At 40.6% G+C, this 27,280-nt stretch overlaps 1 protein-coding gene across 9 annotated transcripts; it reads left to right on the top strand.

Moving 5' to 3' along the window:
- The first annotated feature begins 1,211 nt into the window (after positions 1-1,211).
- Positions 1,212-26,886, top strand: ppfibp1b (PPFIA binding protein 1b). Of its 9 annotated transcripts, none has more exons than XM_051952024.1 (28): positions 1,212-1,379; positions 6,684-6,765; positions 7,521-7,726; positions 8,639-8,728; positions 8,842-8,955; positions 9,313-9,444; positions 10,299-10,391; positions 11,273-11,365; positions 12,092-12,209; positions 14,148-14,192; positions 16,268-16,329; positions 16,422-16,506; positions 16,868-17,007; positions 17,545-17,642; positions 19,166-19,223; positions 19,425-19,599; positions 20,003-20,035; positions 20,664-20,805; positions 20,974-21,105; positions 21,803-21,953; positions 22,089-22,200; positions 22,370-22,458; positions 23,955-24,077; positions 24,212-24,337; positions 24,424-24,612; positions 24,919-25,083; positions 25,773-25,838; positions 25,943-26,886. In XM_051952024.1, the coding sequence occupies exons 2-28, from the start codon at positions 6,702-6,704 to the stop codon at positions 26,024-26,026; spliced, it is 2,985 nt and encodes a 994-aa protein (XP_051807984.1). In that variant the 5' UTR covers positions 1,212-1,379; positions 6,684-6,701; the 3' UTR covers positions 26,027-26,886. The 9 variants fall into 9 exon arrangements, with proteins under 9 accessions (XP_051807984.1, XP_051807983.1, XP_022056249.1 ...); XM_051952023.1 differs by having other exon boundaries at positions 1,213-1,379; positions 19,163-19,223; XM_022200557.2 differs by lacking the exon at positions 11,273-11,365 and having other exon boundaries at positions 1,213-1,379.
- The last annotated feature ends 394 nt before the right edge of the window (positions 26,887-27,280 follow it).

Below are 27,280 nucleotides of genomic sequence, written 5' to 3'. Positions count from 1 at the left end.
TGCATGCGTGGGCTTTCTCTGGGCACTTCCTCCCACAGTCCAAAAATATGCTGAGGTTAATTGGTTACTCTAAATTGCCCGTAGGTGTGAATGTGAGTGTGATTGTGTGTCTGTATATGTAGCCCTGTGACAGACTGGCGACCTGTCCAGGGTGTACCCTTCGCCCGAGTCAGCTGGGATGCCACTCCAGCACCCCCCCCCCCCCCCCCCCCCCACGACCCAAGTGAGGATAAAGCGGTGTATAGAGAATGGATGGATGGAATTGACCCTCGTGACGTCCTGGGTCAAATTAAGCCTTTTTAAAGTTTGAAAATGTGGAAAAAAATAAATATTTTCACAGTGAAACTCCTGATATCCACATTTTCAACATTTTTGGGAATTTTTGGAATTTTTTTTAGTGGAAAAAAAGAAATGTTAAAAAAATGTTTGTTGAGAACATTCACAATTTTTTGGTAAATGTTCTTAAAGAAATTAAAGAAAATATTACACATTTTACTGATTTATATGTTATCACTTTAGATATTTTGGGGATTTTTTGGTAGATTTTTAGTCATTTTTTGAAAATGGAAAATAGAAAAAGAATTTTCTCTCTAAATTCGGGTTGCTTTTTGTAAAGGGAAACTTTTAATGAGTTTTTGGAATTTTCTCCCTGAAGGTTTTGCAAATTTTCAGAAATTTGGGATTTTTTTTGGGTGAATTTTGGGATTTTTTCAGACAAGGAAACGATATATTTTGGTGCCAATAAATGAAGACAACAGGAGGTATAATACTTACTGCATCACTAACACTAGTCGACCACATGATGTCGCCTGTGCCTCTTCAAATTTGATGCTCCAGACTTCGAGGAATGTACTGCGTTCGGTTACAGCAAAAAATACGGACTATTTCCAGTATTATGGGAATCTGGGAAAACGTGGTGTCACAAACCGTTGTGCCTGGAAGCGAATGTTGATTGTGGTTGTTCCTGGTTACTTTAAATAAACAGATAAATAAAGCTGCTTCTTATCATGCAGTGTTTGAGTGCTGTGGGTTGCTGACATAAGTATGGAATTGGTAACTATCCCAAAGGAAATTCCTATGTCCTATTTTGTGATGTTACTTAAAGGCGGCGGGACTCCCATTTTCTAAACGGTTCCTGGTCTCCAGGCCAATCAGGGCCCATCCAGGCCGAAGCAGGGCGGGGTTTTCCAGGCATGACGTCCCAGGTTTTCCAGCGGCCCTCTTACTTCGACATCATGGCGTAGCTCCGCGGACGGTCGAGGGGTAGCGGCTACTGGTGGGAGAAATTCACAAACCGAGTGCTGTGGAGTTTGTAAAAAAACCGAAACCAGACGGAACGAACGAACGGAAATATTGCATTTATTTGAAGTGGAGTTTCGGTGAGTGAGTCCGCTGAGGTTTTGTTTAGTCTGTGATTTTTTTTAAAACGTTTTTTTTTTTTTAAAGTTAGCAAACAAAACTGCTTCTAGGGCTCGTACACGTTTCCCCAGCGTAGTAACTGTTAACGGTCGTTTTTGTCTTATTTTAGCGTTTATCTGTAAAAACAATTTTAAAAAATGGGTCTCGGGGATTTATGAACACTCTTAGGAGGTATTAGTCTTTCTAATTGCAATGTAACTAACCGGTAAGTTCAGTTACGGATAATTTTTTGGACATTTTTGGGCGTTTGAACGATAAGAAAAAGTTGATAGCAAGTGTTGTCTACGTATATCTCACTACAACTTAGCGGTGAAGTTGTAGCTTAACAAATAGTGCGATATCGAACCAGTAAATCACCATGTCAGACTGGAAAAATCAGTCTGACTCTAGTTTATGACTTCGCCACATCTCCAGACTCAGCCAGACCTGCGGTTAGTTCCTCCCGGTGCCTGAAGCTACCTCTTTTTGCATGAACTGAACCTCGTCTGGTTTGGTGTTGCCTTGTAGTGCTGCTGACTCTGGAGGTTTGGTACCGAGGTTTTATCCAAGGTGAACCGACCCAGACTGTAAAGTCACTTACATGGAGTGTTTTTTCTTCTGGTTTTAGACTTATGAAACTCGGTTAGTTGTTGTTTTACCCTCAAGTTGATCTCTAAATTGTTTGGTCGCCCTTTTTTAAATTGTTTTCCAAAACAACACCAAATTCCAGATGGTCCGTCAGAATAACTCTGCTACTCACCTCACTAAAGCAGTTAGTTGGTTTTGACTTTTTGACGTTCCTGTCTCTGCAGTGCTTTAGACTTAATTATGGCATTTGTTGTCTTATTGTAAATGTAACGTTTTTAGGATAATTATTAGCCACATGTTAGGGAAAGTCCCAGGGCTCTTATTCTGGCTCCTTCACTGCAGCAAAAAAATTACATGGAATTTAGAAAGAAAAACAGCTGAAAATATCTGCAAAGGTGATTTTACTGACTTCAGTGACACTGTGTAGTCTTGTACACAACAAGACAACTTTATGTAAACCTTCAGCTGAAACATAACCACTCCCCTGCACCACGTGTACACGATTCAGTGTTGCATTTCATCACATTTGCATCGATGTCCAAAATGAATAGCTTTTCAGTAAGGTTAAGGTATACTTGTGCAGTGGAGAGTACTCTGAAAGGAATGTGCGCTGCTGTCCAACATAAATGAATTTCTGCTATGACCTGGTGCATATACTGTATAGGGGCAGGAAAAATCCTGGAGATTTTATCACATGAAAGCGGTTTTTCTTCTAAAATGAAACTTCCATCTTTTGTTCACCGTGTTTACATTGCGGCACTCATTACACTGGTGCCTTTCAGGTTTTTTATTTTTATTTCCAGCCAGGTTTTTTATAGAGAAAAGTCTCCCTCCTCTTTATACACATCTTGTTTTCATATAGACCTTGTTGTATGGTAGTGTAAAATTAGTGATGATGTATTCTGCCCGCTCACCCAGGTTGGAAATAGCTGCAGGTTATTCCAGAGCAGCGCCCTGCAGGCGGCCAATCCTGTGTACACTCAGTAAATCACTGGAGACACAGCCTTCTTACCACGCTTCTCGGTGTCATGCATGTGTTAACCTGGAGACGCAACATGAGCTCAAATCACAACAGTTTCTCATAGTTTATCTTGTAAATGGTGCATCACATATGGATGGATCTTAAATGCACCCTGTTGGTACGTACAGAAAAGCGGCACACTTTGATACAAAACAACATGTTGATTCTGTATTTTGTTGCCCTTAAGCATTTCAGTGCAAAAAAAAAGGCTGTTCCCTGTTTGAGGTTAAACAAAACGAGGTGTGCCAGACAGAGTTCAGGTCTTCTCATGGAAACACCGTGTACAGGTGAGGAATGATTCAAGGCCTGCGCGAGTCAAAACATAGAAAGTGTCTTCATGCCGGGAGACTGGGTTCTATCCCAACATGTCCATGGAAATCATCACCTTACACAGATAAGAACAGAACAAGTGAAGCGATCTGCTGTGTGAGCTATGCCTGGTTTGTACATTCCTTTGTCTTCATGTCTTCTTACCACCATGGCAACTCATCTCAAAGCAGGCTGTTAAGTCGGATGAATTGCAGCTGTAAACTCTCATTCCTCAGAGACAAGTGACCCTGAGGCTTCTATTTTGTTTTCTGTTTCCTGTACATGCTCAGCAGCATAGATTACCAGTCATTTGGGAATAAGGCATTACAAGATCGTCTCTGTTTTTAACCAAGAATACTGGAACTCTATGTAGAGTGTCCAGATAGGATGGGTTATGATGGCTCTCTTTGCCTAAAGGGACCAGAGCTGAAGAAAAGCAATTATAGCGGTCCACTCTCCCCGTTGTATTCATTATTCTCTGCGTGTCTCAGTGAATTACATGGCTGTTTTCACCAAGGGGCATAAAGCTTTTTGAATTCATTTCTTTTCTCTCCTTCTTTCGTATGTTTGCAGGCAGGTGTTGTGAGCACCATGTGTACTGTAGCATTGCACGTTTTTTTCTGTCTTTGTCCTCTTATTCCTCTCAGTCAAAACACCCTGCTACGATGAACAATAGCCCTCTCTGTGTGTCTTATGGTTGCTGTTAGTGGTGCGTATAGAAAGACAGACAGTGAGACTCTGTTTTTGAGAGCGATGCATGCTTGTTGGGATTTTTGAGATGTCTCCTTTGATAGAAAACACACAGATGGGATATGCAGCGCCCTCCATAATTATTGGCACCCCTGGTTAAGATGTGTTCTTTAGCTTCTAATAAATTCATTTTTTTTTCTAAATAATATTAAAAACAATGGAAAAAAAAGAGGAAAATCCAACCTTTAATTCAAGTGCGTTTATTCACTGGGAAAAAAAATCACACATTAAGAAATAATTCGTTTACATCAAATCATGTGTGCCACAATTATTAGCTCCACTGATTTTAATACTTTGTACAACCCCCTTTTGCCACCAAAACAGCACCTAATCTTCCTATAATACATTTTTCTACAATTTTCAGTGTCAGAGTATGCTTGTGCAATAAAAACTGGATTTATTTTAAGGCTTTCAACACATCTTAACCACGGGGTGCCAATAATTATGGAGGGCGCTGTATCTACTTAAATACTTGTATGTCCCTCCCTGATTCTCTTTTAATCCTTCATAAAATAGCGACAAACTTAAGCTTAAATGATTAATCCAATCCACTGACCGAAAAATGAATCAGTTTTTTTCATCAACAGTGTCCGTCATTTACCTACATTTGCCAGCTGCTCAGATGTGAACATTTGCTGCTGTTCTGCTGGTTTTCCCCTTTGGTCAGGCAGTGAAAGAAATATAAAGGTTAATTTTCACTGTGTTCTCTACAGAGAACACATTAAAAACAGGTAATTTATTAATCAAGAAAATACTTATTAGTTGTAGTCCTAAAAACATTCCAGTCCAAAGCCTTTGTTTTGAAAAGACGGCATGGGCAAAGTCACCTTGCGTTCTTGCTAGACAACTCTCTTGTGTTTACGTATGAGTAACAAACCATGGAGGCTTCCCAGGACTTGAGGACAGAGTGCACTTCTCTGTAATTAGGGATTTTTTTTGTGCTGGACTCCGTCGTGGATCTAGAATAAAAGAAAGGAAGTGCTCAGACAGGGTCTTTTTACGCTTCTTTCGCACTGGCTGACACATGGACAGCAGGTTTCAAAGCAGCATGTCTGGTCTTGACCTGATGAGTTTGAAGTATGTTTGCTGAAAGCCATGTGTTAACCTTACCCACATTTGCCTTTCTGCTGTGAGAGAAAACCTGAGTCAGGTTTTTGAAGGAGATGCCTTACAGGCTTTCATTCCAGTTTGAGTCACCACTATCCAAACTTTGCAAGATGCTGTTAAATGCTGAAGTATTTTGTTCCTGGAGTATAGTAAGTGGCTGTAGTTTTGCACCCTTCATATTTTTAATTACTTGTTTTTGTATATATGAGTTAGTCTATTTTCTTCTATCTCTCTTTTGCATGTCATATCTGTGTGCCTCTTGCAAGAATGGGACAAGCAGCAGCGTTGGTTGCCAAAGAGAAGCACACACCCCCCCCCCCCCCCCCCCCCCCAAAATGCAAAACTTTACTGCTGGAAACCACTCAGCAGTTCACTGTGGAGCTGACTGATGACATGCTGGGTCCTCTCATCTCCTGTCAGCCTGCTGTGTGTTGTGAGGAATCGTATGTTTTAGTGCATGCTTATTTTACACATAATGGAAAACGTGACCACAGAAATGCTGAAATAACAGTGCTAGGTCTGTGGGTGTTTTCCATAAAGTTTGAAAAGGGTGCTACGTCCCAGCGTTGGGCACTCCCAGGATTTGAGGCAGCCGATTAAAGGAAGAGGTGTGTATGCGTGCTTGTGTGCAGATTAGTGCCTTTTATATTCATGTTTAAGCGTGCATGAATATACAGCAGTGCCTTTTGATTAAACGCTCAGAGATAAAGGAACTGCTGTGCTGTTTGGGCAGACGGCCAAGACTGGGAGACTAAAATGTATCTTCGCTGTGATCCAACAAAGTGTCCAGTGTCTTATTGGGAGGACATTCAGTGTGCCAATATTTAAAGTAAATGGCCTGATTGATATTCTGAAATGCATTATTCATCAGTCGTACACTGACAGAGTCTACATAAGATCTCTCCAGCATTGAGCACAAGAAACTAGAACAACTACACAGACAGAGCATTTATCCATAAGTTGTTTTTGTTTGTCGTTTTAAGCTGACAATGACCCAGGTTATCAAGAAACCATTTAGATGCAGTGCTTGGCTTAGCTGTTACAGTCAACTCCAGCTCACAAATTTGTCCTCTTCAAACTTTGTTGATATTCACACGTCAAGCACACACACCAGCAGCTGCAGTGACTTTTTTCCTCCACAGACTAGACTAAGGTCTTCAGAGCATGCAGCTAGTTTACTAAATTCCTTTGTGTTTCATGTCAGCTCCTTGTTTCCTTTATATTACTTGTGGAATCTTATGAATCTCTTATTCCCTCGACCAGAAAATACTTTGGCTCAGCAGCTGTAGTTTTACATTAATTAAATAAAGGTGGCTTGACTTGACTTGATGGCAGAAATGTTATTTAAATGCAGTGCTTCATGCCGTTAAATTATTGTACAGGTCAGTAAATCCGGGCAGTACGTGTTTTGTGGTGCTTTTCAGGAAACGGGGACAAATATACAGTAACATTGAAAGAATCGGATAGCAGGTTTAAAGATCTTTTTACATGATTTCATTGTTCCCTAAAGGAATATCAGTGACTGAAGATGATGTCTGATGCCAGCGACATGTTGGCCGCTGCCCTGGAGCAGATGGATGGCATCATAGCAGGTAAAGCTCTCCAACTGCATTATGCATCAACGTTTTATCTTGACTGTTTAGTAGTTAAAGCAGTTATATTGTGATTTTGTTTTTTATAGTTGTGTGGGGTAAAGGATAAAGCAACAAAGATATCACCCTTCCAGGCTTTGTCAACACTGATAAGACTTTATCTGGTGTCTTGCTATGACTTGATGCAGAGAAGGCATTTCAGATAGCTATCATGTGATGTCTGGCACTCCATGTTTGTCAGGGAGATTTTACAGTTTTTTCTGTACTTATTTAGGCAGTGTGACTCTAAGCCATGTTCAACAAGAGTGAAATCATGATTTGTACAAATACCATCTTGTGTTATGTGTAAATTTACTATTTAGCATATTTATTCTATATTGTAGTATTGGAAGATCTTTTAGAGATGCTGGATGTGGCTCCAGAGGATCAGATGCTTTGAATAGTTGTCTTTGAATAACATTATTGGCATTATGTATTGCACTTCGGCCTGTGATTGCATACTGAAATGTTTCATCTACAACAGAAGTAGTCGTGTTGCTCGTAAGCCACAGTGAATTGTTACTCTGTATGCTCACATGAACATGAGCCACAAAATGTTCCATTGTCTTCTCTGTTCTATTAAAATCAGCGCTGTAACTCAGTTAATCTTGTCAAAGTAATTGCAATGTGAATTATAGGATAGCATATCTGTCTCTATCTTTAGGCTCTACTTCCTCCTAAAATTTTCGCCTCTCCCATTGCACTTTTTGCCTCAGGCTCCAAGGCTCTGGACTACTCCAATGGTATTTTTGACTGCCAGTCGCCTACATCCCCTTTCATGGGTAGTTTGCGGGCGCTTCACCTTTTGGAAGACCTGAGAAGCGTCCTGGAGTTGATGGACACAGAGGAAAGGGAGAGTCTACGCTGCCAGATACCTGATTCCACAGCTGACAGCTTGGTCGAGTGGCTCCATGGTCACCTGGTGAGAGCCTTATGTATAAAAAGACACATTCATGCCGTAGTAGACTCTAAGAGCTTTAAAATAACAGTGATATTTAGATTGGATAGATTTGGTGAAGAATTAAGCGCAGGTGTGGTAGTTTCCTTTCAGAAGATGATGCAATGAAGTCACTCTGACCTCTTTAGTTTTCATCAGAATAGAGTAGCCTCAGGGCAGATCTTTTCACCACTGTGCACAACTGGTTTATCTAGACAGTCACACAAAAGCCATTAAATAGCTCTGGTGTTGCTTTTTTACTGCATGAAGGCTTCAATTCACCTTGAGATTTGCATTTTTTTAAATCAGTGAGCCGTGTTGTCGTGGAAGACATTTTTCCCGTGATTTTTGAGCTGGTTTGATTCTGATAAATGTGGCTCTTCGTGCTACATTAAATTTCTGAATGCAGAACACCGTGAGCAAACAGTCCTGTGTGCAGTTATACAGCTGACTTGTTTGCTCAGAGAAACACGATTGTCCTGTTCTGCTGAGTGTCCTGGGAACGCAAGACAAATTGCTGGTGTTGTCATTGTTGCAGCCAGTGTGCAGCGAGGGACACGCTGACATCTTGGGAATCAGAGTGGTGTTTGGGAAAGTGATGGGCTGCGGGCCAGGCAGAGTTTTTGTGTAATGCTGTAACTCACTCTGAGTACAGCAGTCTGAATGTGAGCTTTCTTTTCAGCCATGTAAGGTTTTGTTTGTGCAGGGTCAAGTAGTGTGGCTCGTCACTGCTGCATGTGAAGTACTTAATCTGTCACTATTGTTTGAACATTGAAATCTTGAAGGTTTATAAGATCATCAGAATTAAGTAACTTACCTGTACACACTGCACTCGAAAAGTTCTAATACAGTACCCGCTATAATTTTGTCTTATCCCTTTTTTTCCTGTCCTTGCAGTCCAATGGGCACATCTCTTTGAGTGGAGGTGACCACTACCAGGAAAGGCTTTCCCGACTAGAGAGTGATAAGGAGTCTTTGGTGCTTCAGGTAGCTATCGAACAATTCATGTAATGTATAATTTTACCTGTGCTTGCCACAAAGGCTTATCGTATCTATGCAGGATAGACATAAAATGTCCTTAACACCTTGGTTCCTTGCAGGTGAGTGTGCTGACGGACCAGGTGGAGGCTCAGGGAGAGAAGATTCGGGATCTGGATATATGTTTGGATGAGCACAGAGAGAAACTCAACTCCACTGAGGAGATGCTGCAACAGGTGTGTGTGGGTGCTTTCATATAGAATAAGGCTTGTTTACTCATGAGGGCCGTGCAATAATAAGGCCTTAACATGGTGCACATGTGTGGGAGTGGCGCTGACTTTAACTGGAACATTTGAGTTCATGTCCTTTTGTTAATAAACATCTGCTCTGTTGGATAAATGTAGCATTACCAGTGTGTCAAGTCTATGTCTAGTCTGCAAACAGTGGGTGAAGAAGAGGTTTCTCCTTGTAATTGTCAGTTACTGAGATATGACTGTTTACTGAGAGCATATATTTACAGCAACAATGCCAGTACTAGTGGGTTATTCAACCACAGAGTTGTTTTTTTAGACTGACATTGTTTGTCATTGTAGGAGCTGCTGTGCAGAGGTGCACTGGAGAACCAGAAGATCGAGCTGATGTCTGAAGTGTCCAACCTCAAGCTGAAGCTGAACGGCATACAGAAGGACAGGCTAGACTTTGATGACAGATTCAGGGACAGTGAGGTACATGAATTAAAGCTCAGAACAGGAGTCCTTGTTTCTGACTGTTTCATTTTAATCTTGCTGAGCAAACACACACGCATGCACACACATTCTCACACTTGCTAAACAAACATTCATTTGTGTTGTCTAACACCTGTGTGCGAGAGGGTCTTATTTTATCGTCCGTCTCAACTTCTGGCTTGTAAGTTAATTAGAAAAAAAGTCAGAAAATTTACAGCACCACAAAGAAGTTTCAGCGTTCACTGAACAAGCCATGAGAGGTACGGCTGCAGTGCTTGTTGTGATTATAAACCTAAGACTTTATTTACTTTTTTTTTTACTGTATTTGGATTTATTGCCCTCCAGTCAAAAGCTTTTTAAAGACTAAGCTGCCAACCATTTGTTTACTGGAGATGGGGAGATATCTGCTCCCAGATGAACCATGCAGAATGCTTGGAAAGCTTTCAAACACGTCATGTTATTGTTGTAGCAGTGCGGTCGTCTCTTCCACCCCAGTGGAACAAAAAGCTGCTGTCTATGTTCCGCCTCACAGCACATAAATCAGTTCTTTTCTACTAGCAGCTTCCTCTCATTTTATCACTGCTGCTTTGAAGCACTTAATCTCTGAAGAATTCCCTCTAAACGTATGAGGACATGCCTGATAGTTTGTCTTCACTGTACCGGTTTGCTTATATGAATGCTATATAAGAAGGCTGATCATTTTTACTTTACTTCTAACCAGGAGCTGTCACAATGAAACTTAGTGTGGAAATAATCAGCTGCCATTTGAAAAGACATGTAATTGTCTCAGTCCCCAGTACTTTAGGTGCTTCTATCACATGATCATTCTGTGACTTGCACTTATCTTCTTTCAGGATTTGATTCTTGAAATTAATGAACTGCGGTACAGATTGACAGACCTGGAAAGTGAGAAACTACAGTATGAAAAGAAACTTAAATCTACAAAGGTGAGTTGTCACAGACCTCTTTTCTGACTGGTTGTGTTTTTCCAGGAGTTATCTTCTCCTGTTTTTCCCACAGAACCCATCTTGCTGTTGAAATGTTTTAGAACTATTTGGTCAACCTCACTAATAGGAATCAGAAAAAAGTCAGTCATGCCACCGTTTTGTTCACAATAGATTACTGTCGCTTCGTTCACACCTACAGTCGTGGTCAAAGGTTTACGTACGCTTGTAAAGAACATAATGTCATGACTCTCTTGAGGTTCCAGTTATTTCTACAACTCTGATTTTTCTCTGATAGAGTGATTGGAACAGATACTTCTTTGTCACTAAAACATTCATGAAGTTTGGTTCTTTTATGACTTTATTATAAGTTAACAGAAAAAGTGACCAATGACATTATGTTCTTTACAAGTGTATGTAAACTTTTGACCACGACTGTACTCTCCTTTTGTGTAAGTCAGATCAGTTACATCATACCATCTCTTTGTCTGCTTCTGTTAGCACTTTCCAATGAGATCTAATCATTTTGTTCAGGATTTATTCAGAAATTCTGGTGGCTGTTTTTAAGGCTTGAAATAGAGTTCTCTGTGCTGTTATGACCCAACATGACCTCTAGGATAGCTTGTTCATTTGACACGAGTGTATTGAATGGTCTCTGTTTTATCTCGGCTGAACTTTAGGATGAAATGTATCTTTTGAAGTTTTTACCCACAAAGTTTAAAACTGCACATTAATTTGTGAGCTGCCTATTTTTAACCTGCTTTACACTTTTGATACCTTTGTTAGAATCTTGGATATTCCACTTTCTTTACCTCTTCTATCTTCACATCTTCTTGCATCTCTATTTTCTTTTTTTCCCCCTTGGTTTTTCTCTCTACTGCTAGTCACTAATGGCCAAGCTTTCTAGCCTGAAAATCAAAATGGGCCAGATGCAGTATGAGAAACAGAGGAGAGAGCACATACTCCAGGCTATGAAGGTTGGCTTTTCTCAGGATGATTGTTGTGCTTGCTGTATGATTATGGTTTTTGACCTCTCCCTTTGGCTCCTCTTCTGTTTTTCTTTATTTATTTTTGAGGCCAAAAAAAAAAAAAATCTGTTCTGCTGCAGTTTTTTTTTTAACCTTTTTTGGTAAAATGATGTCATTTCTTTGCAAACAATGAAATCACTGAATTTACTTAACCATGCACTATAGTAAAATGTTAAAAGTCAAGCGCAATCAAAAATACCACTTCCTCAAGTCGGCATCTACAAGGCACTAGTTTCAGCCGCCGCTCACATTTTTTAAACCACAGGTATGCTTTAATTTTGGGTTATTTTTTTTCTAAAGTTGGCAGAGTTCTGTTTCCTGTGCTTTTCTTTATCCCTCTTTACACTTGTCCCACTGATTTCCTTTTTTCTGACCCTCTCTATTAAAACCTACAGTTTAATGTGTCTCTCACTGTGCTCCATTGCTGTTCTGGTCACTTAAATATGTTGTTTCTATAAAGGCTTGTGTATTTGTTATTGCCTCAACCCTCCCAGACGTCTGTGCTTACCACCCACCTCACACACGGTACCCTTCGAGCAGGTGTGGCTTGCGTGTCTGTGCGCCACGTCAGCGTCTGTGAACCTTTGTGTTGTGGTTTGTTTGTAGTGTTGAGTTGGGGTGGGGGAGGTGATGTCACTGCGGAGGAAATATTCTCACCGTTGTCCCGTTTACCAGGAGGAGCTTGCCATACTGAGGAGGCAGCTGGAGGGCAAAGATGGAGAGATGAGGAGGCTACAGGACGATACGGGCTTCAAAGCCGTCTCCCCTAGCAGTGCAGATCCCGCAGAGAGAGGTGAGAACAACCAGTCAAATCACAATGAAGATGAGCATGCCTGATTGTTTGTTGTCTCTAAAGCCCTTTTCAGACATGGGATACATAACATTACTGGTTTTAGCAATTGACCCTTCGCTAAGCCCCGCCCCCCTTGGTTACTGTTGCTACGCCTGTCAAGCTTTCCCTCCGAGCATGAAATATGGAGTTTTTAGCAGTACCAGTGAGTGATATTTCTCAGGAGATATGTGGAAATTTCTGGACATATTCTACAGCGATATCAGAGAGAAGCAGACAGAAGGGTCTCCAATATGCTTTTGAGAACTACATTAAATGTTGGCGGAGTGCAAATGAAGAGGACGTTAAAATAGAGGGAAAAGCGCACAGATCTCAGTGTAAGCGCCAAACACCTCATGTATTGTCACTTCACGTCCAAAATAATCATATACAAGAACAACAATGTTCTTGTACAGCAGGGTAAGCCGATATGTATTATATACATTTAAATTAATGTTATGTCAACTGTCATTATCATGTGTCTGCCCATTTCTTGCTAAGCTAAATTTGTGTTTGTTTACAGCGCGCCAGGATATTGCTCACATATAGTGGGGCTGATCTCTATATATCACCAGTATTTATTTTGCTCAAATAATACACAGTAGCTCAAGTTTTAAGAGAAGTAACCTTCCATTGAGACGTCTTTCTTTGCTAATGTTATCTGACCTAACACACAGAGCTACGGTTAGCTAATGTTAGCTAGCAACTTACCTTAGAACAGACGTAGGTGTTCTTATTGATTTTGGAGGGATTCAGCTGATCATGCGTCGGTCTCCCACACTGCTTAATCCACACGCGGTGCCTTTCTTCTTGTCTTTGGCTTGGGGAATGCAAAAAAATCAACACCGCCCTCCAAGCTTTGAGGATAACGAGTGTCGGACTTGCAAGTACCGTACGTACACCACTTCGCCATATTGTCTTCTGCTGAAAGCTTGACAGACCTCTCGTCCCTAGTTACAGTTGCTAAGGTAGGATTGGACAGTAGCCATTTGTGGGAGGGGCTTAGCGAAGGGTCAATTGTTAAACTGATGGCACTTTAACGTCAGTGCTCCTGACAGCTTCATTCAGATGTCCCCAAGGCCACAACATTTGTTCTAAATGTGACATTGGATTGACATCAGGGAATGCAAAATACATAATAATGCACTTATAGTTAAAAGACTAGAACTAATAGCAAGCTGGTCAAACTGTCCAGAAAATAATAGCCGACTTCATTTCAAATTTCTTAAACACTGAAAATTCTGTGTGATGTTAAGTTAACTACTTCACTAGCTGTAAAATTAAAAATATTTTTATAGCAACGACGGAGCTTCAGACTTAACCTGAGGATGGCTGCTTAGAAAGAAATAATCGAACTGTAGCTTCTAAACTGTGACTCTGTGTGACAGCTCATTTGTCTGATGTAAAGGAAAGTGCAGTGATTTGCTCATCCTGTCCCCGAGTCGAGGATGATGCTAACTAGTCTTAATTGCAATAAAGTTTTATCTTTATGGACATTTCAGCTTGTAATAGACATAACATTGTGGGTAATCTGTGATGTTTTTGAACTGTTGTTAGTGCTAAAATTCAAAAAAAAAAAAGCCATCCCAAAATTGAATCAGACATTTCAGAGTACCATATGTGTGCCATTCTGTTAATCTGACTGCTTGCAGTTCAGACTTGTGCCATCTTAAAAGTGATACAGAAGTGTTACTAGGTCCAACCCGCCGAGATTGCTGTCACCAGGTTGTGTGTTCACATGAAGCTGACATGTGCAGTTGAAGTCAGATTAATTGAATGAAGCGAATGTCTGAAAAGGGCTTAATTCATGTCATGAGTGAGTGGTAATATCTGCTCATAATTAGAAATGCATTAGGATAAAGTTTTGCCGCCTTTTGTTTCAATATGTTTTGTCCTGTTTAGTCTCTCATCCAGATGAAACTCTTAGAAAGAGGCTGAAAGAAAAACGTAAGGGGGGTTTTTATGCTTATATTTATTACCGCGCTTATTGCACCCACCCCAACCCCTGTTTGCATGAACGAGCATGAGCCATCTGAACTCTGCTTGTCCATTATAACCCATCAGAGTGCCAGTACCTCACCACAGAGCACCACATCTCAGTTCAACTTTAATTTTTCTGATTTTTGAATGGAACAAATCTAAGGTCTTCCATACCTCTTGTCCCTGTGTTTTTAATGTCCATCTAAAACAGCAACAAGAACTGTTTGCTTTGTGTTTTCAGCAGGAATGAGGAATGAACTCTGTTGTAACTATTCAGGCTGCTCACTCATCCTTCTTACCGATGTCCTCCCACTATAATCACCTCCTGTATCCCCCAACACTTCTCCTCAAAGTCCTCTAAATCTTCCCTTGCTCACACCAACAACCATTGTGTGCCCTGCTAACCTGTTATGTCATTGTCCTGTTCACTGTTGTCTGACAGTATCTCTGTTGTAAGAGCTATCTTTATGTCTTTGTATCCATCACTTATATATGTATGTATGTATTCACTTACATAGAACAGTTTCATTTTTCGCTTGCAGCACACACTCTCCCCATAAAGCTGTCCAGATTACCACAGCTGGCCAGCAGCAACACACACTTGTCTTTCATGCCTTTATTGAGCACACCCAATAAACATTCACTTTGCAATTGGGAAAAGTAAGTGAACCCTTGGATTTAATAACTTTTCAAACTTTCTTTGGCAGTAATAATCTCAAACGAGCATGTCCAGTAGCCAGAGATCAGATTTAGAAAAAGTCTAGGAGACGTCTTTGGACCGTTCTTCTGCATTAATCTGGTTTAGCTCAGCCATGTTATTTTGTGAACAGCTGTCTTGAGGTCGCTGTATCGTATCTCTGTTGGGTTCTTGTCTGCGCTTTGACTCAGCCACTACAAAAGGAGGGTTTTCTTTGTTTAAAGCCATTCTGTAGATTCACTTTGATGTTTACAGTAATGACTGTCCTGCCGCCTCGTGCAGCTACTGCTGAGCTGCAGCGGGCAGACAGCCACCCTGACATTAGCCTGTAAGATACCTTACTTGTGATAAGCTTGGAAATTCCCCTCAATGATGGTGAACTGTCTGTCTTTTCACGTCCAAAAGGATGTTATCTGGTTTCATCAGGCTGCAGCACTGTGGAGCGTAAAGATGCTGTCTTGTGTTTTCTTTGTCTTCTTTTAGCCAGGGAGCAGTAAATTTCTGTGTCGTGTCCTGCTATGAGCACCAAGTCTTTTTAATGATTTAAAAGACACATGAATAGATATGTTAACCTGCTCCACCTATTCTTGTAAACCTTTAACTGTTACCCTGTGGTTCATTGAGCATTCTGTGTAGCCACACCACTAAATCGTCTCCATATTTAGACACTTTGTCGATATGTTTCAATATCAAAATGTTATAACCCCATCCAGCTTAATGCAAAAGAACCTTTGTCATAGTACGGTTAACATTAGCAAATGTTTCTGGTGACCTCATAGTGTTGCTTATGATATTTAGGAGTGGAAATAGCCCAGAGGTTCACATACTTTTTCCAGGCTGTGAATGTATAAATGACGTTTTCAGTACAGACTTGATGATTTGTGTGTTAATGGTTAAAATCCTGTCATACTCATAAAGTAAAATTATAACCAAATTTACAGCAATTTTATACATGAATGCAATTCATTTCATTGGGTGGCTTTTTGTTTCTGTGCTACTGCATATATTTCAGACAAGTTCAAAACATTAAACAGTTTATGTGCAGAACACGTTATGGTTTACTTATTGATGCCAATTAAGCTGAGGGAAAAAGCATAAATAGACAGAGGATTACTAATGTTAAGGGTCATTGCTCACAGTGCCTCATCAGAGTGTGTGCTCTGAAAGGGAAGAGGTTCAAACAAAGTTGAATATGTGAAGCAGTTGCTCAGAAGAGGAATTTGTGTTTCAGTTTAAAGCATACCTGAAAATCAGAGCTTGTGGCAAAATGACAGTCAGTAGCGTTGGAGCCTTCACCTCGTAAACTCTACAGTTCTTTGCCTGAAATCTGTTTTTCCCTCACTAGATGTGGAAGTGCAGAGAATGAAAAAGGCAGTTGAGTCGTTGATGGCAGCAAATGAAGAAAAGGTACATTTTACAAGCTGCGGTTCACTTTGCATCATACCAAAGGACTCAGCTGTGATGAAAAATTTGTGATTGAATTGTCTTTTCATGTGCAGGATCGTAAGATTGAGGAACTGAAGCAGTCGCTTTTGCGGTACAAGAAAGTTCAAGACATGGTGATGTCAGTGCAAGGAAAGAAAGGTTAGACTTTGATCCTGGTAAATGAGCAGCACTGAAGTTATGTCAATGAGGAATAAGTGCTTGAGTGAGTCAATGTGAACATTACAGCTGGACATTTTTCATAGCATTGTAGTGGTTTTTATAGGGATTTGTATAGCTTTCAGTTTTTAATACATATTAAACTCTACAGCTTTCTATCACAAATATCAATTGATTTTAATTTCTGGCTGTTTTCTTCTTTAATTACCTATTTTTTTTTACCTTTGACCCATGTCTGTGAACATATAGACAGAAAATAAGGAGGAGCATGTTGGGTCATTTTAAATTTCTCCTGCCACATTACATGGTCTTTAATGGTCCTCTAATTCACTGTGCACCTCAGAGAAGACGAAGGATAACGAGCATGTTGAGAGCCCTGGGGACGGATCCGTTGCATTCTTGTGTGCCAGCCCTGTGTCTGTGGAATCTGAAAAGCCAGAAGTTACAGATGTTGAACAACTGAAAAGGAAAAGCCCAGATGAGGTTTGTACAGCGTTGCATGATGTGATGTCAGAGTGAAGATCGATGTGTGCTGAAAAAATGCATTCAACAACATAGTAGATGAGATGTACTTGACATCCCAGATAGAGTGTTTTTAAATGCGAAAAGTATCAGAAAAGATGGTTTAAGAAAGTGTTCACTGGAAGCCGCACATACTGTTTGCTTTCTGTCGTTTTCAAATTTATTGGTAATGAGTAGTTGACTAAAATAAATTCAGTTGTTTTGTGGTTTTTACCTTTTTCCCTTTGAGCAACTTCACTTATTATTACACTCTAAAAGGCTCAGTAAAACACTCACTGATACCCCGCATTAATTTCACACTTTGAGCGTTGAAGGGCTCGACAGCCAATTAACTGAATAACATCCTCTGTCAGTACTCTAAGCGTGTATGCAGATTTAGACTGTTCTCAAGGCCCCAGTGGAATATAGAAGTGGATGTTTTAAGGTCATACACGCTTTACATTTTTAAACCTGTTTATTTTTTATCTGTCTCATCTTCTTATTCTGATCCATGCTTAGCTGGAGAGCCTCAACGGACTGAGCGAAGAGCCCTCGCCTACTCCCAGCCCTTCAGATCTAGAGCGAGTTTCAGAGTCTTCACCAACAGATGCAGAAAGGTGAAATATTTTCTGTTTCATTCACTGCTGTACTCCAAATCAAAGTCTAGTGTAGAAAGAAACTAATGTATTTTTACAAGAAAGGTACTGCCCATCTGTAGCTTTTCATGGTGCTGTTTGTTTGCGTTATTGGACATTTTATTTATTTACATTCAATGTGTAACTGTCGTGTCTGATTTAAAGGATTTTCATCGTAGCTGGTGACACTGGCTGGCTCGTGGTCGTTCGTCTGGGGCAGATCATTGGTTACATGTGGTGTTGTGCCACATGTTTGGCTTTAACATGCCATTGTCCTCTGTCTCTTACATGGCTTCCTGTCACACTCCAGTGGAAAGCGAACACAATAGTGTCTTTTCATCAGTATTAGATGCACTCAGATGATTAGAAATCTGACCACTTGTGGCAGAAGATTGCTCACCACCTGTGCAAAAAAAAAAAAAAAGTTTTCCTCACCCTAATTATTGTGGTTTCTAAATCATTTATACAAAGTCAAATTTTATCAAAAGGGTCATTTCATGTGGTTTCAAAAATGGGTGTTGCTGCACCATCTTGGCATTGGCTACATTTTCTTGTGATGGAAGATAGACGCAGAACAACTTTCCATGCAAAAAATTAGAGCTCCAGCTCTGTTAGTTCCAAACTTATGGGATCTTGAATTTTTTAGAATTTGGGCTTAAACCCACCCCCTAAATCCTCGCCTAGGATTTTGCACTATTTAACTGCTTATTTCTCAGCTTCTAGACATAATTGATGGCTGAAATTTGGCAGACAAGCGCACAGCAACCATCTGACATCACATGTAGCCTCACAGTCTCCAAGCTACTCTCTACAGACCACAGGAGCCTTCTAAAAATGCTAAAAGTTAACAAAAACACACTCGGGAGTAGGTTTTAGGGGTCTAAAATTACATTAAATGTTGACCCACGTACCACTCTGTCCTATTCTAAACAAAATTGTTTGATAACTTACAAAGTTGGAGACTTCTGGGGGTATCCTATAGAAAGATATGAGCTGCTAAAGTATGGACCCCACAAAAAGTGACCAATTTTGGTGAGGCCGGAAGGCGATGTGGCACAGGTGGTAGCGATCTATACATTTGTATAAAATATATAAGGATTTTTCTCTGGTGAAAGAAAACACATTTAAATTTAATACAGCAAGCAAGGATCTCGAAATTTGCTGTTTTATTGTGTAGTTGCATATCTATTAGTAAGGATTGCACCTATTAAGATGTAACTACATTAGTATTTTGTTTACAGCATTCAAGTTTACAAGTAGGTTATACCGAGCACTGCGCTGTGTGTTAGCAGGCTGACACACGTTCATTTGCTCTCTGGTCTTTATCCAGAGTGTGAGGAAGTGTGTCAGTGAAGCCACACGGCAGAAGAATGTGTGTCACAATAGTTTCTTATATCCTGTCGCCTCACACTGCTGTTTCTCAGAACCATGTAAGACCGACATGCATATCTTAACTGAACCGCTTTAAATCAAGTGTGTATGTTTGTGGATTGTCATCTCTGCAGCCAAGATGCCGCCAAGACCGTGAGCCAGGACCACCTGGACAGGGGCAGTAATGACAAGGTAAGGGGGAAAAGTTCTATATTGGAAATTCAGTTGTGCTATTATTTTTTTAAACATTTATTTCATATTTGCCAAAACCTTTTCAGCGATTATATTAATTTCTTGCAATAAGTCTACTTTTGTCCTTTTTTACATTAGAATTTGCTCTACAACCTCTAGTATAGTGTGTGTGAATATAGATTTTGATTTTTGGTATCTCAGAGTACAAGTGAAGAGGTCAGTAAGATGAGCGAAAAGCCTCCCATCGGTCCCTCTGCCACACTGCCGGCCAGCACAGATGACGACAGCTTCGGCTCAAGAAAGGCACGTTCATCTTTTGGAAAGGGATTCTTCAAGATCCGTGGGGGAAAGAAGACGAACAGTACCCCTAACCTTGGTGAGAGCAAACCGCATGTTCTGGCATCGTGTTATTCGTGTAATCGTGTGTGACATTAACTTAGCTCTGGTTGTTTACTGGAGGATGCCATATTCTTGGAGGTTTTTCTTTCACCATGTATGAGTTTTTATTTTCTCAAGCCACACCCATGGGATACGCTAAATGGACCAAGACCATAATTTGCAGCCCACACAAACTGTGGTCCCCATTTAATTATGGAAGTCTGTTTCTGTCCTGTATGCCCTTCGTCCTGTGTATGTGCTGTCGTATGTGTACTGTATACATGTACATGTCTGTGTTCCACCTCTCCAATCCCGTTATTATTTCAATCATAATGTCTGTCCTCTTGTTTTGTTCTTTTCCTGTTGGACCCTGTGTTGTGTGCACTTTGTAACACATGAAGACCGCTGCAGGAGTGCGAGTGCGCCTATGCTAGGTACAGTATAGACTGCAAGTCATGGTAGGGTTGCAGTAGTTCTCCAAAGAAAGCAAAGGAAACTACCGTCCATATCCTGTATCTTTGTGCATCTGTACCTTGCCCAGTCTATTCAGCTGACATGCTTTTTTTAGTATATTTCTGTAGCTGTAGTGCTTTAACATCCGCAGCCTCACCACCACCCTTTCATCACAAATGCTGTCTGTCCAGCATACAGTCTGTGTATGTTGTGTTTGTTGATTTGCTTGTGTGCCTGCATGTGTTTGCTTACACTTTTTTCTTTCCATCAAAACCTTCCACGGACACAAATCTGTGTTGAGAACCAGGTTAATAGAATAAGGCGTTTATTTGGATCTTAATAACTAAAACAAAACCATGAATTATTTGAACTTTTAAAAATTCCAAAACTCAGTCTGATATCAATGTGTCTGATGCATGCATACTGCTTTTAATGCCCACTGCCGTGACCTCTCGGTCCGTCTAGTTCTAGGAGTTGTCATGTGTATGTCTGTGTTTTCTGGGTCTCTGCATCGGCCCTGTGCAGCAGCTCTGTCTCCACCGATCAGTGCATGTCTCCCACACTGATGCTCATGATGTTGATGATGATCTGTGGGCATTGTTTGTACAGCTGAAACGGAGCGACAGGGCACCGACCATCTGGATTTGGCCGGGCTGCCACAGAGGTCGACTAACAGCGACAGCACACACACCCTCCCTACGACCCCAGAGAACAAGAAAAAATCCAAAGGAATAAAGAAACTCTTTGGGAAGTGAGTAGAAAATGATGCAAGAATCTTTAACTTGATTTTAAGAATAGCTAAATACGTAACACTTCAGTAAAATGATAAATGACTTGACAAAAGTGGGAGCTTGTTCACTTTGGAGTGTTGCTGTGAGGATATTTTTAATATTCACACTTGAGCGTGTTATTTTTTTAGGCTAAAAAGAAGCCAGTCTACCACTTTTAACCTGGATGATAACCTACCAGAGGGGGAGTTCAAGCGGGGAGGAGTGCGAGCCACAGCAGGACCCAGACTGGGCTGGTCTCGTGACCTCCAACGAGTTAATAAGTGAGTCTGTGCATTCAGCATGAGTAATCAAAGTCAGAAAGTGTTTTCAAACTTTTGAATCGGATCTTCGAATTAATTTTTCTGACACCACCACAACCACCGAATGTTTGGATATTCGGGTCCAGCCCGAGTTCTGTTGGTATTTTCTATCTGCTGGGCCTGTGCTATTTGGAGGAAAGTGAAACACAGTATATGTTGTCACTGGAAGTAGTTTGCACTGTTCAAACATACAAACGTTGCCTTACTTCAGGAATTTGTTTCAAAGCTTCATGTTGTGAAAAACTGAGATTTGGAAAATTGTGTTTCTTGTGCCTTAACTAGTCATTTTGTTAAAATGTTATTTATTTTTGCTATTTTTTATTATTATTTGGAAATACCAGAATTTGCACATTATTTTACATTTTTGTCTGTCTGATCACATCATTTCTAAAAAATTAAACCGGACATTACAGTCAAACAGTTCCTCAGGACTTAAGTAGTTTTTTCACTAAATACTTTTTTAGTCTTACTTGAGTAATTTTTTTGGATGACTACTTTTTACTTCTGCTTGAGTGACATTACTTTGAAGCAACGTTACTCTTACTTGAGTACAATTTTTGGCTGCTCTACCCACCTCTGCTCACAATTAATCTTACACTGATTGGATACCTGTCTTTTGCTACCTGCATACCTCTAAACCGTTGCTGTTGTTCCTTAGTGACGTGGACGCTCCTTTTGCGCGTTGGTCAAAGGATCAGGTCTGTGATTGGCTGCAGGAGCAGGGTCTCGGTCTTTATGTGAACATGGCTCGTGTTTGGATCTCCTCTGGACAGACGCTGCTGCAGGCCTCACAACAGGACCTAGAGAGGGTGAGATGAACCAGAAGAATTTAACAAGTTCACTAATGCTGGCAGACAGGCAGAGTATTCTTGTGCTGAACTTGTTGTTTAATTCTGGACGGATGATGTTTGTAATCTTCACTTGTCTTCTTGTGGACGGTTCAGGAGCTGGGCATCAAACACCCGCTGCACAGAAAGAAGCTGCAGCTGTCTCTGCAGGCCCTCGGCTCAGAGGAGGAGGATAATAAGGGAAAGCTGGACTACAACTGGGTGACAAGTGAGTACCTACTGCCAGTTCAAGACATGAGACAGTTTATCAATGCACTGCTGGTCAAAGGGACTGTTTTTGTTTTTTTTATGTCTATTTATTTATGTATATCCAGTTTTAATCATATTTCAGTTTCATTTACTTCTGACTACACTTTGTTCTTTTTGCTTCCTTCCAGGATGGCTGGATGACATCGGATTGCCTCAGTATAAGACCCAGTTTGACGAAGGGAGGGTGGACGGTCGCATGCTGCACTACATGACAGTGGTGAGTGTTGACAAGAGACATGTCCTCCTTCACACAGCCTGTGGATAACTGGGCCTGATGACTCCAGTGCCATCTCATGTTAGGATTATGACAGAGTCTGATGAGCTCCAGTGGAGGCAGCCTGCTCTCACCACTACGATATTTGTGAGAATGCTGACGTCTTTGGTGTTCTTTAAACTTGGAGTTTTTCACAGCAGCTCCTGCACCATGGACTCAAGTTTTTTGCTGCAGCAGTCATTGGCTGTTATGTTCTTTTGTACTTTCTACATTTGCTAGTCCACTATGGTCCACTAGTGTCAGCATGTTGTAAATTTCATCATCACCCAAGTCCATGAGAGACAGCTACTCCTCTTCTGTAAAAGCCCTTCTAGGGACGGACTTTGCAAATTAGCTCTGGCTATAAATGTCATAGTGTTATACATGTTTATTGTATACACTGGTCCCTATTAAATAAACAATAAATAATAAATAAATAAGAAAGGTTTATGTTCAAGCACAGAATTTTTAGATGCCAACCAACTACAAATGTATACGAGTCAAAATCTGCTAAGGAGTAATCATGTGTAACAAATCATCTAGAAATTCATATTCTTTTACTGATTAATCAAAGGACATTTTATTACACTTGATGATTGCCTTATCAATAGAAACATATGAAAAGATAGTAAACTAGGCACGTTTTTGACAAACGTGGAGCCATACATCTAGCAGATACCACCACGTCTTATGCACGTTATTTTTTGACAGACAGCGAGCTAGTTATCATATGATCGATGTATTTTGATCACAGACGGGCTGTTAGCCACAAATCATTTATTTTTAAGTCGGAAATATTTCAGTGAGTTGATTGATTGCAGAGAATGTTTCGTTGTACTGTTTTTTGTCAAGATATCCGGACTGACAGCCGACTTGATTTTTTGACAGACGCAGCAACACGCCTAAGGGCTGTAATTTCCTTTCGTTTTTTATGAAATAAATGTGCTTTTGAATCTAGTTAGACTTGTTTTTAGTCTGTCAATATCTATGTTTTTCAGAATAAAGTTTGTTTTGTGGCAAATATAAATTGTAAAGCAGCAGGTGAACTCCAAATGTGGCTCATCGGAATTGTTACACTCAGCACCATCGTATTCATCGATTATGAAAGTAAAACCTTATTTTTCTCGAGAAATCATTAGAACTGACACATGGAATTGTTTCTATTATCTCTTATAACTTTATTATTTTGTCTAAACTATTTTTAAGGCACATTTTCTGAAAAATAGTCTTAAGAAATGACTTTTTGAAATACTAAATCTAATTTTACACATTAGCAGATAGTGACTTATATAACAAACTCCTCTGAGCGCCTAGAAAGTAGTTTAGCAGTAGTTTGTGTTGTCCACATCTGTCCATGTGTGTCTGCAATCACGTATAATCAAGACCAATACTTAGTCGCTGCTTCTGCTACATTTAGATTGAATTTTACAATAAGGCACTGATTGATGCTTTTCCCACAGGATGACCTCCTTTCTCTGAAGGTGGGAAGTGTCCTTCATCACCTCAGTATCAAGAGAGCTATTCAGGTTCTCCGACTCAACAGCTATGAGCCCAACTGTTTGCGTCGGAGGCCATCAGACGAGGTGCGTTCTGTTACACCGTCAGGAAGGAAATAGTTTGGCAGGCCTTAGTACCTTGCACAGCTGTGTGTAAATGAACTCTGTCTTGAATTTGGGATTTTTTTTTTTCATCTTCTGCCTGTGCTTTGTGTCTGTAGAACAATATTTCGCCTGCAGAGATTTCCCAGTGGACCAACCACAGGGTGATGGAGTGGCTGCGGTCTGTGGACCTCGCTGAATATGCTCCTAACCTGAGAGGCAGCGGCGTGCATGGAGGCCTAATGGTGAGAAAATTAGGTGCTCAGATTGCCTGGGAAGAAAGTACTGTCCCCAAATGCGTCCACTCCTGATGCGTCCACTTTCTGCTCAGGTTCTGGAGCCACGATTCAACGTGGAGACCATGGCTTTGCTGCTGAACATCCCCCCCAACAAGACTCTCCTGCGTCGCCACCTTGCCACACATTTCAACCTGCTCATCGGCTCAGAGGCCCAGCAGCTCAAACAGGAGTGTCTTGAAAACCCAGACTACACTTTGCTTACTGCAACCACTAAAGTCAAAGTAATGGACGGAGGATTGTCTGTTTTTAATGAAGATTCTTAATGTGTAGTCAAGACAAGTTTGTTTCTCTCTGGAGTGATTTTAGAAATGAGTAACATGTTCAAACTTCAATTTTTCCGTAATAATATAATTTTTTTGCGTGGAAATTAAATGCACAAAAAGAAGGAATAAAAAAAGCCAAAATAGTTTAAAGTAGTAGTAGTGCATGTGTGGATATGTTTATTTAGATGTCAAAATGATACTTGGTTACTTGTTCTTTCCTGTTTGGTTGTCTAATATTTCTTGCGTTCTCTTTCTTCATACCAGCCAAAGAAACTGTCATTCGGTAACTTTGGCAGTTTGAGGAAGAAGAAGCAGGAAGAGAACGAGGAGTATGTGTGTCCGATGGACGTGGAGATGCCAAAGGGTCGAAGCTTCCAGAAAGGCTTCGAGCTCCAAATCTATGAGGATGATCTTGACAAACTAGAACAGGTGAGCTTGTTTTTTCTCTCTCATTACAGATACAGTATAGCCTAGCCGCGCTAGACCCATGTTCTGGAGACGCAAGGGTCTAGGCACGTTTGACAGGGAGGGAGGCGGGCTAAAAGGTTGTCTTTCAAATCACTCTGCAGCAATTGGGTAGGTATACAACCAATCAGTGCAACGAATAGGCTGACAGAGTTCCTAGAGCGCCGGTGGATTGTGGCTAAGTCCCATTAGCTTCCCAACCAGCGGAGCCAACTGGTATATTAAGGATTTGCCATATCCCGTCGGCATAAGTCCAAATACGTCTTTCTTCTCAATGAAACACTTCAGTGCCGTCCTTTGTTTATCTTTCAAGTTGAATTTTAGCTTCAAATCTTTAAGGGCTGTGGCCAAAGCCGAGTCGAAAGATAACTGTTTATTGTGCGCCGGTTGTTTCTATCAGAATCGTCACGCCTCTGTCGTCACTTAGTTACGCCCGCCTTCTGACTCTACACTTCATGGTGATTGGTCCGGCCAGTTTTAGGAGAATCCAGCCTCGAGCCTTAAGGAGGGTAACTAGACCCACCCTGGCAGAGAATTAAATTCGTTGCTGTGGGTTGTCTAGCGTGGCTAGGCTGGATACAGTATACACCAGTTTGTGTTTCTGTATTGTGTTGAGGATGTCAGTTCAGTGAGCTGTGTTTGTCTTTTCACAGATGGAGGACTCTGAGGGAACTGTGAGGCAGATTGGAGCTTTCTCTGAGGGTATTCAGAATCTGACGGTGAGAATACTGAGCTTGGCACTGAGTGTTTTCCACCCAGAGATTGTTTCAGTAGTTTTTGCTTGTGAAGTTAAACGTTTTTCTTTTCTCATGCCTTCTACCAGAGCATGCTGAAAGACGACGAATTCTTCAAAGAGATTTCAAATTCACCGAACCCCAGTGTAACAGACGACGACTCCAACGCGTGAGACTGTCGGCATCAGACCTGGTCCTGCTGTGAATGAAACTCTGTGCCAACCTTTTCCACTTGCACACGTGTCCCAACAAATCCCAAGAATGCTCCCTTTTTAGTGTCATGTTCAACGAAGAGCCAAAAGTATTACAGCGTCAGTCTTTTTGCGGGTTTTAAATGATGGTGTTGTGAAAGCGGCCACCATTACTCCTGAACTTTGCCTCCGTTTCTGTCGTCTGATGTCAGAGGGAACGCTAAGGACAACGCCACTGCTCGCCTGCCAGCTGGTTTCTGGAGATGTTTTGTTCTCTGTGTTTGTGACGGAACTGAAATGTTAACCAGCAGCGAATGACATCTAGAGAATATAGATTTAATATATGTCTTTGGAATCGCCTTCTGACTGTAGAGATGTTGCAGAAAAGAGATGAACTTGGTAGGAGTAGAAGTTAAATGCTGAGAATATGTTCCTGTTTTTTGAAGTTAGTGTAAAAATAATAACTCCAAAACAGCTGCTATGTTTTCTACACAACTGAACCCTGCTAATTAAATGATAATGGTCTTATATTTTATCTTTTTCTGAATATTTTCAGTAGTACTCCTGCATTTGCACATATACATATACAGTACAAAGCCTAATGAATATCATTGCATGGAACTGAAAACCGACACATTCGTGTAAGAGCTTGTCATAGTTTTGTTTTGTTTTTTTAAACCAAAAAACAATTTTAAATGGGAACCTGCTGGCTGACACATGGGGAAACGTGGCATATTCAGATTTGTAATGCAACTCGACCACACCTGAAAAAATAGATTGTATTGTTGTTGTTTTTTTTACACTTATCCAAATATTAAGATCAATAAAGTGATTTAAATAAGTTTGTATTCTCCTGAAATTGACAAATCCATTCTAAATGCAAGCGGAGGGAGACATTTGGAAGCTCATGTTTGTAATGTAAACCATGAGGAGTTCAGCAACCGGTGGGACTGCTTTCTTTTATATAGATGAAAGCATGAATTAAAGGTAATATGTAAATGGAAATGATCTGCATTTATGTTATAGCTCAGCTTTGATGGGTAGGAGAAAACAGCAGAGTGCATTACAAGGGCAGGGACAGAATAATAAAGCACTACAGGACAATCTGAAGGTAACTACACTCAGATACAAACTATTACCAGTTTCTAATTGATAGACAGATACTTTATTAATCTCCAAAGAGAAATTCACAGTTCCAGCAGGATGAAAGGTAAAGAACATGAGAGCATGCAAGTT

Source organism: Acanthochromis polyacanthus, chromosome 8 (genome assembly GCF_021347895.1).
Source record: "Acanthochromis polyacanthus isolate Apoly-LR-REF ecotype Palm Island chromosome 8, KAUST_Apoly_ChrSc, whole genome shotgun sequence".
NCBI classification, from domain to species: Eukaryota; Metazoa; Chordata; class Actinopteri; family Pomacentridae; genus Acanthochromis; species Acanthochromis polyacanthus.
The sequence above is the reverse complement of the archived record's forward strand: the minus strand, read 5'-3'. Positions and strand labels throughout refer to the sequence as shown.